This window comes from Lissotriton helveticus, chromosome 6 (assembly GCF_964261635.1).
Source record: "Lissotriton helveticus chromosome 6, aLisHel1.1, whole genome shotgun sequence".
NCBI lineage: Eukaryota > Metazoa > Chordata > Amphibia > Caudata > Salamandridae > Lissotriton > Lissotriton helveticus.
The window spans coordinates 1,517,131,156-1,517,145,341 of NC_136067.1; the positions used below are offsets into that span (position 1 = coordinate 1,517,131,156).

Consider the following 14,186-nt stretch of genomic DNA (forward strand, 5'->3'; position numbering starts at 1 on the left):
GTTAGGCTTTATTTAAATTTGATAGATAAATTACTAGCTCTTTGGCACCACTTGGTTTATTTGTGCTTTCTGATTTGGGCACTGTAATCAACAAACTTTTTTTTTTTTATCAAAGGTGGTCAATCCTCGGCAAAAGTTTGAACTATCAAAGTGTTGGCTGACATTGTCATCAGCAGCTGTTTCACATGTGAACTGATTTATTTAAAATAATGAAGACATCTCAAACTTTGATTAACTTCTGTCACCTGACATCCTTGGCATGGTACCCCCCCAAACTGTTTGCCTTCAACCCTCCTAGTTGCTGATTTAGTTTTGCTGGCTATAGCAGTGTTTCCCAAACTTTTGACTCCTGAGGACCCCCATTGAGTCACCACTGGAAGCCGGGGACCCCCAAGCTATTTGTATGAGATAAATTTCAAACATTAAAACAGTAATTCGAAAAAAATACACACGTGTGCACACAAAACAAATACTCAAAGTACTAAGGATTTTGGGGCCAAATGTACGACCATTTCATTTAGCGTCTCGCAATTGGCGACACATTGCGAGTGGCAAATTGCGAGTTGCTAAATGAAATGTACAACAGTGTTTTTAACACTGTTTGGGATTCCCATTGGGGTCGTAAATTGCGAGGTTCATTAATATTAATGAGCCTCTTGCAATTTGCGAGCCCATTGGGAATGCCAGCCCTCCCAGCGATGGTGGCCTGCTGGGCTCTGCAGGCCACCATGTTTCGGACTGCTTTTAAATAAAGCAGTTTTTTTTAAAAAAATGCAGCCTGTTTACCATGCATTTAAAAAAAGAAAAAAAAAGAAACGTTTTTGTTTCATTTTCTAAGGGCAGGCAGAGGTCCCTGGGGCCACTGCCTGCCCTTATAAAAAATGCATTACCATCTACTTGAAGTAGGTGGTAATTGTGACTGTTTTGCGACTGCAAAACATTTGTACATGGTTTTGAGACTCGCTATTTGGAAGGGACTGCCCCTTCCAAATAGCAAGTTGCAAAACCTATTTAGAGAGTCGCAAACAAATTGTGACTCGCGAAATAGGCTATGTACATGGCCCAATAGGTTTTTGCATGCGCAAACGTGTTCGCGAACCCGTTCGCACATATAAAAACAGATCATGCATCTGGCCCTTAGTATTTTATATTGAAGTAATAGCCCCTCTGTCAGATGTATTTCATTTGTTTTATAGCATCTCTCATACCATTTTAGGATGTCAGAGCACTTTACATCACACACATATAGAGACATTGAATCATACATGTAAATCAGTGTGTATATAAAATGTTTAAAGAGTGCTTGGTCTGGAAAAGCACAAACTCAGGATTCAGAACTTAACACAGTGGCTAGCATTGACTTTAACATTAAAAATGTATTTCCACCCAAATATATCTTTTTAGCAGCATTAGGATAATGAATAACTGGGACAAAATATAAGTTACTAACTGGTACCATGCAGTTTGCAAGCAGCTCTTTTATGACAGTTTATAGGTCCCTCCCTCTGCTAGATTACGATTGTCACTTATGAAGTGCACAGTAACAAAAGAATCTCTGTCACAAAAGCAGTAACCACGAACCTAGGCACATAAAATACTTTAAGATGCATGTTACACGTTCTTTGCAGTAGGCACATTCACCCTCTGTGCTACATTAGTTAAATCAAAGCTGCCACTGAACAAAACTCTCCTCGCTCTCCAGCAGGTACATTAATCACTGGCATTCTCTTGACACTTTTATTGTTGCTGGAAAGCTGCTATTTATACAAGAAACGTTTCTGTGCTTTTAAAACTGTTGCCTACGGACCCCCTGGGAATGTGTCACGGACTCCTTGGGGTCCGCGGACCACAGTTTGGGAAACACTGTGCTATAGGACTCTGTGCACTTTACCACTGCTACCCTGTGCTAAAGTGCTTCTGCTCTCTCCTTAAAACTTGACAGAATTGGCTTATACCCACTTGGCATATTTAATTTACTTGTAAGTCCGTTGTCAAGTGGCACTACCTGTGTTCGGTGCCTGTAAATGAAACAGTACTAGTGGGCCTGCAGTACGGATTGGGCCAACCACTTATGTAGCACCTCAGTCAAGTCTGCAATGGCACCCTATGTGTGCTGTTTAAAACTGCCATTTCATCCTGGAAAAATAAACCTTTTGCCAGGCTCAAACCTTCAGTTTGAATACATATAAGTCACCCCTAAGGGCAGGGTGAAATGTATTTAATAGTTGGACATATGCATTTTAGTTTGACATGTCCTAATAGTGAAAAACTCTTAAATGTGTTTTTCACTACTGCATGGTCTCGCTTTGGAGTTACCTTATTACATCTAATAAGTGATGATTTCCAAACGGGAGCAGGTAACCAGTTCATGCATAGTGTTTTTGGAGTTGTAATGAAAAATCCACTCTCATGGTGAAGTCAGATTTTAAATTATACAATTTTGAAAATGCCACTTTTAGAAAGTTAACAAGAGAATAAATGCAGCAAATAGGCACTCCAGATACTAATTCAAACAATCTGCATCAAATACACAAATTTAAATTACATTTTTGAAAAGTCACGTGTGCACCAGGTGAGGGGTTCTGCAAACCACCTAATTCAAAATGAAGAGAGTGTCTGGAAGTGTATCCAGGTTAACCCAGTGCACTACAAGTATGTCACATAATAGTGTACAACCTCAATCACAAAAGCATCAACAAAGTATGCAAAATAGTACAATGATACCACAGTAATCAAAAACAATTTTCGTTGAATCCACAAGTTCTGAATATATTCTTCAAAGCCAGAAGCGATTTGGATTCTGCGTTTTATACAAAATCCTGGCAGATCAAATCCAAAGGTAAATAAATAATGCAGCTTGAGTTCAGCATGCGAAAACAAACTTCATGAGTTCCCAATGTATTTCGGGCCATTAACAGTAGCCCTTCATGAGGGGAATCTGTAACAAGTAAATAAGTAAATGTAATAGGAATATATACAGTGACTGTCATGTGGCATTGTGTGACTGACATTTTGGCTCAAAAACAAGTAAAAAATGTGGCTAAGAAGGACCATTTCCCCATATTCATGTTAACCAGTATCCAAAAGTGACCATTAAGATCTAGTCAAAATCAAAACCACCATCCAAGATTCGAACACCGAGAGTGCATGGTATATTAAAAGTCAGTGAAAAAGTTTGTGAAAAAGTTCAGCACCCAGAAACAACCATAATCCTGAATAAATACATGACGGCAGAATTGCGAGCACATTCTGCCAAGAAACATGACCAGTGACCAAAAGGTAAAAAACTGCCAAAACAACCATATGCGAAACTGGATTAAAGGTCATGTATGAAAGAACTGGCGCTTAGTTATCACCAAAACATGTATATGAACAGTTTACCTCCAGCACACGATTCAACTGCAATGCTATTGAAATGTAGAAAGAACCCGAAGGTGAAGTGGAACAGGGCCACCTAAAAATCAAAAAAGCCGATATTCAAAACTCCGTTTGATACTTAGAGTGGTTAAAAAGTCTAAAAAGAAAACACGAGAAGGAAAGCTCACCGTTTGCTCCACGGGAAGCGCCTGTAGCAAAACAACCTCTTCAGAAACACTGGCTGCGACTAAAACATGCCGCGTTGGTAACCAGTGATATTCTCTCCCGCCTACATGAACCATGTGCATAGAAAGAGGACAGGAATAAACAACCCACATCGCGAATGCGATACTTATTGCGCACAAAGTATGCTGTCAATACACAAAAAGTGAAATGAAATAAAATTAAATAGAATAAAATAGACTACTGAAAAAAAAGCTTACTGCCCCCTCTCAGGCTAGGGAAGTGTTCATTTCTACGTTTTCTGCATACCCCCTGTAGTTAGTCTGGAGCCAGGACAGGAAAGATATGTTGCCCGTGGACTTCTAAGGGAAACCTCTAGAAGCTTCTCCCACTTCAGAGGAAGGCCCAGAAATAAATATTTGATCCCGGACACCAATTCTTCAGGACACTTCTGGACCTGTGGATACTCTGCCATGAAGAAGTACTGCTGTGCTACAAAAGGATCGCTATTCTGCTGGAATGTTGCTCTGAAGGATTGCTGCCCTGCTGTGCTGACCTGCTGACCTCTTGTGTGTGTGAGAAGGACTGGACCTGTATCTGCTGAACTCAGGACCCCAAAATGACTCCAAGGGCTAGTTGGCTGGCCTCCTGACTAGAGCCTCAGAGAGAGAAGCCTCCAACAGCCTTGAACACAGCAGCTGGACTCCACCATCTGTGAGTCCTACCTTTTCCAAGTGGTGTCACCCCTGTCCTGGACCCCTGGAAGTTGGCCTGAAGGTGCTCTGCTAATCCATCTGTGGACCCAGCCGAACCTATACTTCACCTCTCCTTCACTGTGCAATCCTGAGCAGAACCAACAAGTCATCTCTGCTGCGAGTGAATTGGCATCGGTCTTGCAGCCCGCATTAAAAACACCACCATGCAAAGCTTCACCGATGCAGGCCGATGCTGTGCAAATCCCTTGTTTGCAGCCTTGAACAACGGCAAAGGTTCTCGGTTTGGAACAGACGCATCGCCTCGACTGTGTGACTTATCCATGACACCGGAATTAACATTGTAAGCCCTCATCGATGGGATCCTCTGACGTAGGATCTCGCAGCTCCACCGAACCACTACATTGCCTCTGCTGTGTGATGCATCCTTGAAACAGGACCTCCAAAGTCTCCGCCACCAGGATTGAATTTTCTCTTTCTCAGTAGGACTAAATGGGTCCTATTAGCCGGCCCGTGCTCAATCTTGGTCGGCCTGAACTTGGAGCTTTGGCCCGGTCCAGCTCAACCAGATGACCACAGTTGATGCTTTTCTGCTTTTTTATTTTTTTCCTCTATTTTTCTAAATTGCTGTGTAGGATTTTTCTTGTGGTGTGCTTTCACTTTATTACTGCTTGAAGTGCTGCAGAAATCCTTTACACATTGCCTCCAAGTTAAGCCTGACTGCTCTGTGCCAAGCTACCTGGGGGTTGAACATAGGTATATTCGGGGTTTGCTTGTGCCTCACCCTGACGAGGAATGTGGTTCCTGCTTGAGTAGGGTTTTACCCCCTTCCCCCAACCAGTAACCCAATATCTCACAACCATGTTTTTTTTGTTTTTCTGTTGCGAATTTTCACGATCTTCAGTAAGACTATGTTTTTCTGCATTGTTAATTTAGAAATGGAGACTCATGCCATTGAATGTTGACTTAATATCTTCATCTTCACAGAGACTGCAGCACAGCATAGATTTGGCTAGCTTCATGCTGGAGTTAAAGACTATTTTGGTAAGTTAAAAATAAGAAAGTGTTTATAAAGTATTTTTAGCCCAGAGTATGGGCTAACAGTGATCACTGGAGGTGTTTTCCAGAGATACGTTTTTGCAGTATGAATTATGGCTTATGTTATTTGTTTTCATTTCAGTTTTTTTTAACATTTCATCGTGTAGAGAGTCGCTTAATGCAGCCTCACTAATAATTACTTTTCTTCATTTCTAAAACAAAATGTATGTTTCCAGTACGAGTTTAAAATTGTTATTGTATTTTCAGTTTAGCTACAGTTAGTCTATTAAAATGAATAAAATGAATAAAATGCGTTTCCTCTGTTAGAATGATAGCGCAATCGCTAAACGCTTCAGCTACTCTTTCATCTGATATTAGATCGTTAATTTAGAAGTTCAAGGGACAGGTTCCATAAATCTGCTGGCTGTCGTTCTCCTCTCCATGCAGTCCTCCCTCCACTCATAGTTTTTCAAACTAAATTTGCATCTGGATTAGAAAAGGTCATTAGGTACTTACAAATTCCAAGGAATGGGAACAGGAGGTAAATATACTACTAACAGAGCATCCTGGGTAGGACCGTTTTTGGAAGGGCACATATACATATCACAGCTACGGTCAGGACAAAGGAAACTTCTAAAATTAAGTTGAGGTAGTAACTTGCTCCACTGAGATCTACTCTGGATCCTCTACCTTGGAGGCTCTGCAGCCTTGAGGTAGAAGTGTTAAAATTCTAGCGAACTTGTGATAAGGTCTGTTGGTTCTGTTATGAACTCCTGTGTTGTGGACTCTGATGATTTGACCTATGGCCTTGCGTCTTGTTCCTTGGAAGGTTAGCATAGTATGAGTTTTGTTTCGTGTTTCTTTGAAGTTTGCAGGCTTCTGGTATTGTTTATATGCTTGCATAATATGTGTCTATATTTATGCAACACCAGTAATAATTAATGTATCCCAATGGCATATGTTATTTGGAACAAGGATACTGAAAACAGTTCTTAAGACATTTATTGCTTTAGTGCAGAGTTCGCATTCCATATTATTACCATATTACAACGCAAGTTACTCGAGGTAACAATGCCTATTATTTCTCAGATTTCATTTAGGAATTCTTTTCCAGGAGAAAACAAGAGGGTATTCTCACACGACATAGTTATTATGATTCTGTCTCACTGCACTCGTAACTTTTTTTTATATGTTTTGATTAAGTTTCTTTATTTAGAAGTGCCAAATATAACAAGCATTGGCATAACCAATAGGTCTTGCTTTTGGGACCTTATAAGTGTTTAGTTATGCAGCACAATATCCTTGGTGCAACAACAACTATTGCGTGGATAAACACTTATAAGGTCCCAAAGGCGAGACCTATTGGCTATGCCAATGCTTTTTTTTATTCTTGTAACTTTTAATCAGTTTGGTTTGTATGTATAATGCAGCAGATGATGAGTTGCACAGCAAATGTGGCAAATCTAAGTAATGCAGAAAAGGCCACAGCCGCAGAACCACATAATTTCAGTGCCCCTGGTTTTAGGGGTTAGTTGGCCATCCGCTTTGCCCTGTTGGGACCTAAATTCCTACGCTAAATATTGTGGACATGAATTAAACCGTACGTTAAGAAACTGTATTTTGACTGTTCTCCTGATTCTTAACATAGAAGAGAGATGTTTATAAATTTACTGTGATGAGCATCCACCGCTTCCTATGTAAAATACTATATATTACATTCCTGAAACCGGGCTATTATAACCAAGTACCACTAGGGTATTCGGCAAAAACAGGAGCTGGGTGCATTTAACTGTAGCTTTCAAGAACACACTTCTGTTTCACAAAAACGATCGCCATGTACTTGTTGGCAGAGTAGTAGTCCGCAGGACTGGGCCAGCTGTTTGTATGCCACGAGGTTCCAGCCCCACTGCAACATCCCTCGTGTGCCCAGGTGCAGTGTGCAGGCACTAATAGATGTGGTCAGGTGGCGTCCTGTGTGCTGTTCCATGGTGGAGCGGCCCATCGGAAATTGGGATGTAGCTGCTGCACAGGTAGGACCAGTGAGGCAATGGCAGGGTGGTGGTTGACAGATGACGGGATAAGTGATATCAAATAAATAAAACCAATTACTTTGCGCTCGCCGCATCGCCGATGCGGCAAGTGCCAAGCAAGTGGTTTTATTTATTTTTTATCTGATATTACTTATCCCATTGTCTGTCAACTTCCACCACCCGCCACCTCACCGCTCTTACCTGTGCGAGCCGCCACTGAAATTAAGTCATTTACCCCACAACTGTACGGAGCTTTTACAATGTGTACATCATTTTGTATTTTCGAATTTATACTGATAAAGAAACTGTCACTTAGATAATATCATCACCTCCACCAGCATAATCTTAGGGCATCTATCCTGGAACGTGTTGCTAGTACAAACTCTATTCTCAGAAAATGCACTTTTGGTGGTTTGTGCTCTGCGGCTCAAGTGGCTGATGGGCTTCATAAAACACAATAAATACATAACAAACGTGGTTGTTGAGTATCATATCAACATAGTTAAAAAGTTCTCTTTTGTGAAAACGTTTCATACACTTGCTGTCAGTGCAAAACAGCATTCGTTGGAACGTAAGACAAGTATAAATATAGTCATAATCTCTTCGTACTTTGCATGAGGGCGCGACTTCTATGACTAACATGCGCAATGTAACTACTATTAGCAAGTATGTTCATATATATAACTGGTCATACAAACAAACACAGGGATACCTGAAATATTGGAGTTTTATGGTGGGTTCGGTGCTTGCTTAAGTGTAACTTGACACCGCTCCTAAGAATAACTAACCAATTCAACCATCATTCATGAATTCTTGGAGCCCCTCTTCCAGGATTCCACACAGTAGCCAGGGTACGTTTGAAAGGCCCGACTGGAAATAAAACTTTTTTAAAAATATTGTGTTAGTATTGTACTCCTCGACATTGTAATGAAACTTCAGAAACTCGCAAATATTGCAAAATAAAAAAGGCTTTGCAGGTTGATCACAACATTAGTAATTTCGCATGTGACAGTGGAAAAATATTCAATTCTCCATAAGGAACTTATATGACTAGTTTAATTAACAGATTCACCGAGGGTGATGAAATCCTTCCAAGATGGTCGTCACATTCAGCAGCTCCTTTGTCACGATTTTTTATTCCGCTAAGTTTGTCTTCTCTGTGTTCCACAGGTTTGGAAAGAAACACTTAAGTGCTTTCGCTCGCGCAGACATTGCGCAGGCGCACAGTGAAGTAGTTGTTCCTACCTGCGGCCTAGTCCCATTGAAGAGGGTCTTTAATCGTCATCAAAGCTCCAGTGTGTGAGTCAAGCTCGGTTAGTACCTTGGTAGTGTGTTTCACAGGGCGACCATAAATGAGTGAGGAGATCTCGGTTCTTCTTTAGTTCGGGCTATTGTAGTTGAGAGACGTGTGCGAGGTGTTTAACATATAGGCGCGTCGAGGTCTTGGAGGAAGTCGGAGCGCAGAAAACCATGCGTTATTCAAAAAATCTGTGCTTGCAAAAATGAAATAAAAAAACGCGAGTGGTGCGCACGCGCAACGGGAAAATGTGCTGTGCACGTCGCGCGCGCATGTGCGCGTAATAGCAAGCTTGTGGCTGCCTTTGGCAGCACTTTAAAAGCCTGCTTACTAAATGTCTCACCAGTCCAGCGCATGTGCTGGCCCTAGTGAGACCTAAAAACAGCACGGCATGTATCGAGTGGGTCATGATGGTAAATTTAATATGATATATATATATATATTTTTAATTCTTTATATTAACAAAAAGAAACCAACAATACATATACAAACATCGACCAGAGAGCATCGGGTGACCACTGTTACATATATAGAGATGCAGACTTCCAAAGGCAATAGCAATCAATTAAGAGAAGAAAAAGGGCCTAGGCATCCTCTTGGTCCACACTGGCAGGATCCAATTCCGGTGGTTCACAGATATCACCTCGATAGGCATTCCAGGTTCCCCAGATCTTGATCCATTTGCGGGGTCGCCCCCTAGACACATACACCGACTTCTCACGGAACATACACCAGTCAAGGTCTTCCATCCATTTCCCAACCCGAGGTGCCCGAGAAGCACCCCAAAGCTGGGCTATACTCCGCTTAGCGACCGTACAAGCTAGAGCCACCCAGACCTTACCATGACTCGGCAGGTCCGTAGGCTCCCACACATTCAACAGACATCTCCTCGCCTCCATCTCGACCCTCACTCCCCATACTTCACTCATCTTCGAATGTACCTTGGTCCAGAAGTCACACACCCTCTCACACTCCCACAGGATGTGTAGGAACGTCCCAGGCAGCCCACACCCCCTCCGACAGTCAGCAGACCCAGCCAAACCCATCCTCAGCAATCCCGGACCCGTGATGTAGAAGCGATGAAAAATCCGAAGTTGAACCAATTGGAGTCTCATGGGGACCGCCACTTCCTTAGGGGACGACACCGCCTCTCTCCAATTCTCCTCATCAAGAACAAAGCCATCGGCGACCCACTGTCCGCGCAACTGCACCAGGGGGTCCTCAGTGTGATTGACCAACTTGCTGTATGTTAAAGAAATCACCTTAGTGGGCACGTGGCCATCAAGCAATCGATCCTCGAGCGGGGAGGCCACCGGCGGCGTCTCGCCCCTGGGGAGAACAGCACGCAAGGCATGACTAACCTGAAGGTAACGAAACCGTTCAGTCTCATTCAGCTGATACTTAGCCTGCAACTCCTCAAACGTCAGCAGTCTGCCCTTACCCCACACATCACGCACCTGCGTCATACCGATCAAGTGCCAACGATCAAACCCTTTCGTTTTCCAGAGCATCCCCAACATCTCAGAACTCCATAACGGAATGGCCAGTGTCAAGCGCCCAGTCCATTTAAGGTCCCTGTTGGCCTCATGCCACACTCTCGTAGAGATCGAGGGAGGCCATACCAGCAGGAAACGACCGCGCTTCGCATATAATACCCGGGTGTACTCTCCCCCCCCCCCGATACCTGTCCACGGTCCATCGCATAACCCGGATCGACTGGTGAGCCGTAAATCGCATGGTTGATAGGGGCCAACAGGGAAGCCCAATAATATTTCCTGATATTAGGCAGACCAATACCCCAGTCATACCAAGGAAGCATCAATTTCGACAGTGCAATGCGCGGTCTCCCCTCCCACAGGAGGCTACGCTGCAAAGACTCAATCTCACTGAAATACGACGGGGGTACGGGGTCAAAGGAGTTCTGTAGAGTGTACAAAAACCGCGGGAGAGCCATCATCTTAAAAAGGACAGCTCGGCCCAACAAAGAGAGTGGCAGCGTCTTTCAACGCGCAACATCCGCACGAAATCTGGTCAAGGGGGGCAACAGATTCAAACTGAAGCGCACCCTGGAATCCTTTGAAATCTGGATCCCAAGGTAGCGAAAACTAACCGACTCCAATGTCACAGGGCAGTTCTCAGGCACCCTAGGGGGATCCCCGCTCAAAACAAAAAGGGTCGACTTCGCCCAATTAATCGCAAAACCCGAGTATCTCCCGAATATAGTAAGGACGTCCATAAGAACGATGAGGGAACTGCGAGGGGAGGTCAAGTACAGCAGAATATCATCAGCATAAAGCGAGATCTTGTCCTCCCACTCCGGGGTCCAACGCAACCCTCTGATCGAACGATCCCACCGCACCGAGGCCGCAAGCGGCTCTAGGGCCAAGGCAAACAAAAGAGGCGAGAGGGGGCAGCCCTGTCGAGTTCCCCGTCCAAGAGAAAAATCACAGGACCTATGGTTATTCACGACCACCCGAGACAAGGGGGCCGAGTAAAGAAGACAAACCCAGCCAATAAAGACGGGGCCAAACCCCAGCTTCGTCAAAACTGCGAAAAGATAAGGCCACTCCACCCGGTCAAAGGCCATAGTAGCGTCCAGAGACAACAACACAGCCGGCTCGCAAATGCGAGACGCCACCGCCGCCACGCCATGTAGCCGACGAAGATTAGGAGCGGTGTTACGCCGTGGCATAAAACCGGACTGATCCGGATGAATCAAGGTCGAGATGACTTTCACCAAGCGGGTGGCCAGCAGTTTGGCCAAAACCTTAGGTTCCACATTCAACAAGCAAATCGGGCGGTATGAAGAACAGTCTAGTCTAGGTGTACCCTCCTTATAAATGACTATGATGTTGGCAACACGTTGATCGTAGGGCAACTCCCCCACGATCCCGGCTTTCCATGTACATGTCCTTCAAGTACGGGGTCAATCAATTAGCATGCGGCTTGAACAATTCAATGGGGAGACCATTAGGGCCTGAAGCCCTGCCAGAATGGACCCCCCTAATAGCCATCGCCACCTCATCATCCGTGAGAGCAGAGTCCAACAATTTCCTATGATCATCCGACAAGGTAGGCATCGGTATATCCCGTATCATGTCGGCGTTATCTACCTCAGTGAAAGTGCCAGCCGAGGAGTACACCTCCTCATAATATCGGGCGAATTCCTCAACTATCAACTGAGGATCCGATGTAGCCCCGGAGCCCGCGATATGCAGCTCCGGCACCAAACGAGACCCCCAGTCTCCCTTTTCCAGCCAAGCAATCAACTTCCCCGCCTTGTCCCCATGCTCATAGATCCTACTCTGTGTGGTGGCGTGCTGTGCCTTCGCACCGTCACGTGTCAGAGTCTTGTATTCATCCCGGAGCAGCCCGAGGCGATGACTCGCCCCAGGGTCACTCCCGGAGGAAACCGCAGTTTCCAAGGCCAAGAGCTCCGCCTCCACTCTAACCAATTCCGCCCTCCTCCTCTTCTTCTTCTGCCCAGAGACAAGGGAGAGGACCTCCCCTCTCACAACAGTCTTCTACACTTCCCAGATCCGTAACCCGCACTAGTTCCTTTTTAACCACTGGGTCTTTCAGACGCCACCCGTTTATGGGGGCAATTCTATCAACGTCTCCCTGTCCCATACAAAGCCGAAGCCAAATCGGCGAGTAATCTGAAATCCCCCAAGCCAGATGAGCTACTTCCGGAACAAAGGCTGCCTGAGCCGCTGGCAATAATACGTGACCAATCCTTGAGAGGGAGAGATGCGCCGCCGAGGCATGCGTATATTCGATAGCGCTCGGATGTCTGAGACGCCAACCATCTACCAATCCCGACACGGAAAGAAAGTCAGGCAGCCACCTACCAGAGGGTAACAACACACGAGAGGGGCGCCTATCCAACTCGCCATCCATAACTGCATTAAAGTCCCCGCCAAGCACCATGGTGCTGACGGGTAAGGTGAGCAACATCCGGCCCGAATCACGAAACGTGTCAACCTGCAACGCTGGGGGGACATAAATAGACACAAATGTGACGGTCCTACCCTCCCAGAGCCCCGATATGCCTACATAACGGCCACGATTATCAGTCCAGGTCGATCGGACCGTAAAGGGAAAGGAATTCTTTACTAAAATGCCCACACCCCTAGAGCCAGATGTGAAACCAGCGTGAGCTACAAGCTTGTACCCTCCTCTGTGCAGCGCCATACATCGCTTTCCCATGAGATGCGTTTTCTGCAGCAATACTACGTCTGGCGAGTGCCGCCTAGTTAACTGACTCACCATAGTGCTCTTAATCTTCTCACCCAATCCGTTCACATTCCAGCTGAGGACGGAGAACACCAGACCCCGTCTAACGGAAGCCATACAGCATATCAATGAAGAACAGGAGATCCGAAGGCACCCATAGCAATCCCTGGTCACACAAAACAAACAAACCAACACACGAAAACACCCAACACCCAAGCCCCCAACCCCCCACCCTGCACCCCTGCATGTAGCAAATGCACATCCCCAACTCGCAGTGTGCCTGTCGCCCCCAACTAACTACAATTATCTAAAGGTAGAAAAACGGAGGAGGACCTTACAACAGGCCGCCCGCCCCCCCACCCCAAACCGACCACTATCCCCCCCATCTGGTAAAGGCACAATAAAGAGTCACGGACGAAAGTAGTCCGGGGGGGGGAAGAACGAACAACCCCTACCAGACCCTCAGCGCCAGCGACAGCATTAGTGCGGTGTATAGTCTAAAACAGATCACTGTTCCTCACTGTCCGTTCGGGCCTGAGCCCCAGAGTCCGAGCCCTCAATTCGATCCAGCCAGTCCGCAGCCACCTCAGGAGTGTCGAAGAACCAAGTCTCCATCGTGTTCGATCCTCAAACGAGCCGGATACATCATGGAGTACTTCATGTCCCGGTCCCTCAGCCGCCGTTTGATGGACATAAAACCTTGCCGCTGTCTCTGCACCATCTGAGTGAAGTCAGGGAAGAACAACAGTGAAGCGTTCTCGTAGGCCAACGGTCCCGTGGACCTCGCCGTTTGCAGGATAGCGTCCCGGTCCCGGAAATTCAGGACCCGGGCAATGATGGGACACGGAGGCGCCTCAACCTTCGGGCGGCCGCCGGGGATCCTGTGTGCCTTCTCCACGGTGAAAAAGTTACTAAGGCCTTTAGACTTGAGGTGTTTCAGGATAAGCTCCTCAACAAAGAGAGCTGGGGTCGCCCCCTAGGACCGTTTCGGAACCCCCAAAATGCGGACGTAGTTGTGGCGCGCCCGACCCTCATACTTGTCGAGTTTCCGATCAAATTGATATCGGGCCGCCTTGAGGTCACGCACTTCCTTCTGGAGCTCCGAGACATCCTCGAGGAGACTCGCCGTCTTAACCTCAAGGGACTTGACCTCCTCAGTAGTCTTGGTGAGGTCAACCCTGATGAGACCCACTTCGATAGCGACAGTGGCCAGTTTCGTGTTTATCGTGCCCACGGAAGATTGGACCCCAGTGATAGCAGCCATCAGATCCTTCATGGTGGGATCGTCACCGACCGGATCCCCTTCCGTACCCCCAGCCGGGGTTTGTTTCG

General features: G+C 45.8%; 1 protein-coding gene across 2 annotated transcripts in view; it reads left to right on the plus strand.

Annotated features, from left to right (window-relative positions):
• FANCL (FA complementation group L) overlaps positions 1-14,186 on the plus strand; it is a 370,446-nt gene that overhangs the window by 85,783 nt on the left and 270,477 nt on the right. For both annotated transcript variants that reach the window (XM_078649307.1, XM_078649308.1), the window contains one exon: positions 5,241-5,297. In XM_078649307.1, the coding sequence (XP_078505433.1) occupies positions 5,241-5,297 (57 nt within the window). The remainder of the gene's footprint in view (positions 1-5,240; positions 5,298-14,186) is intronic.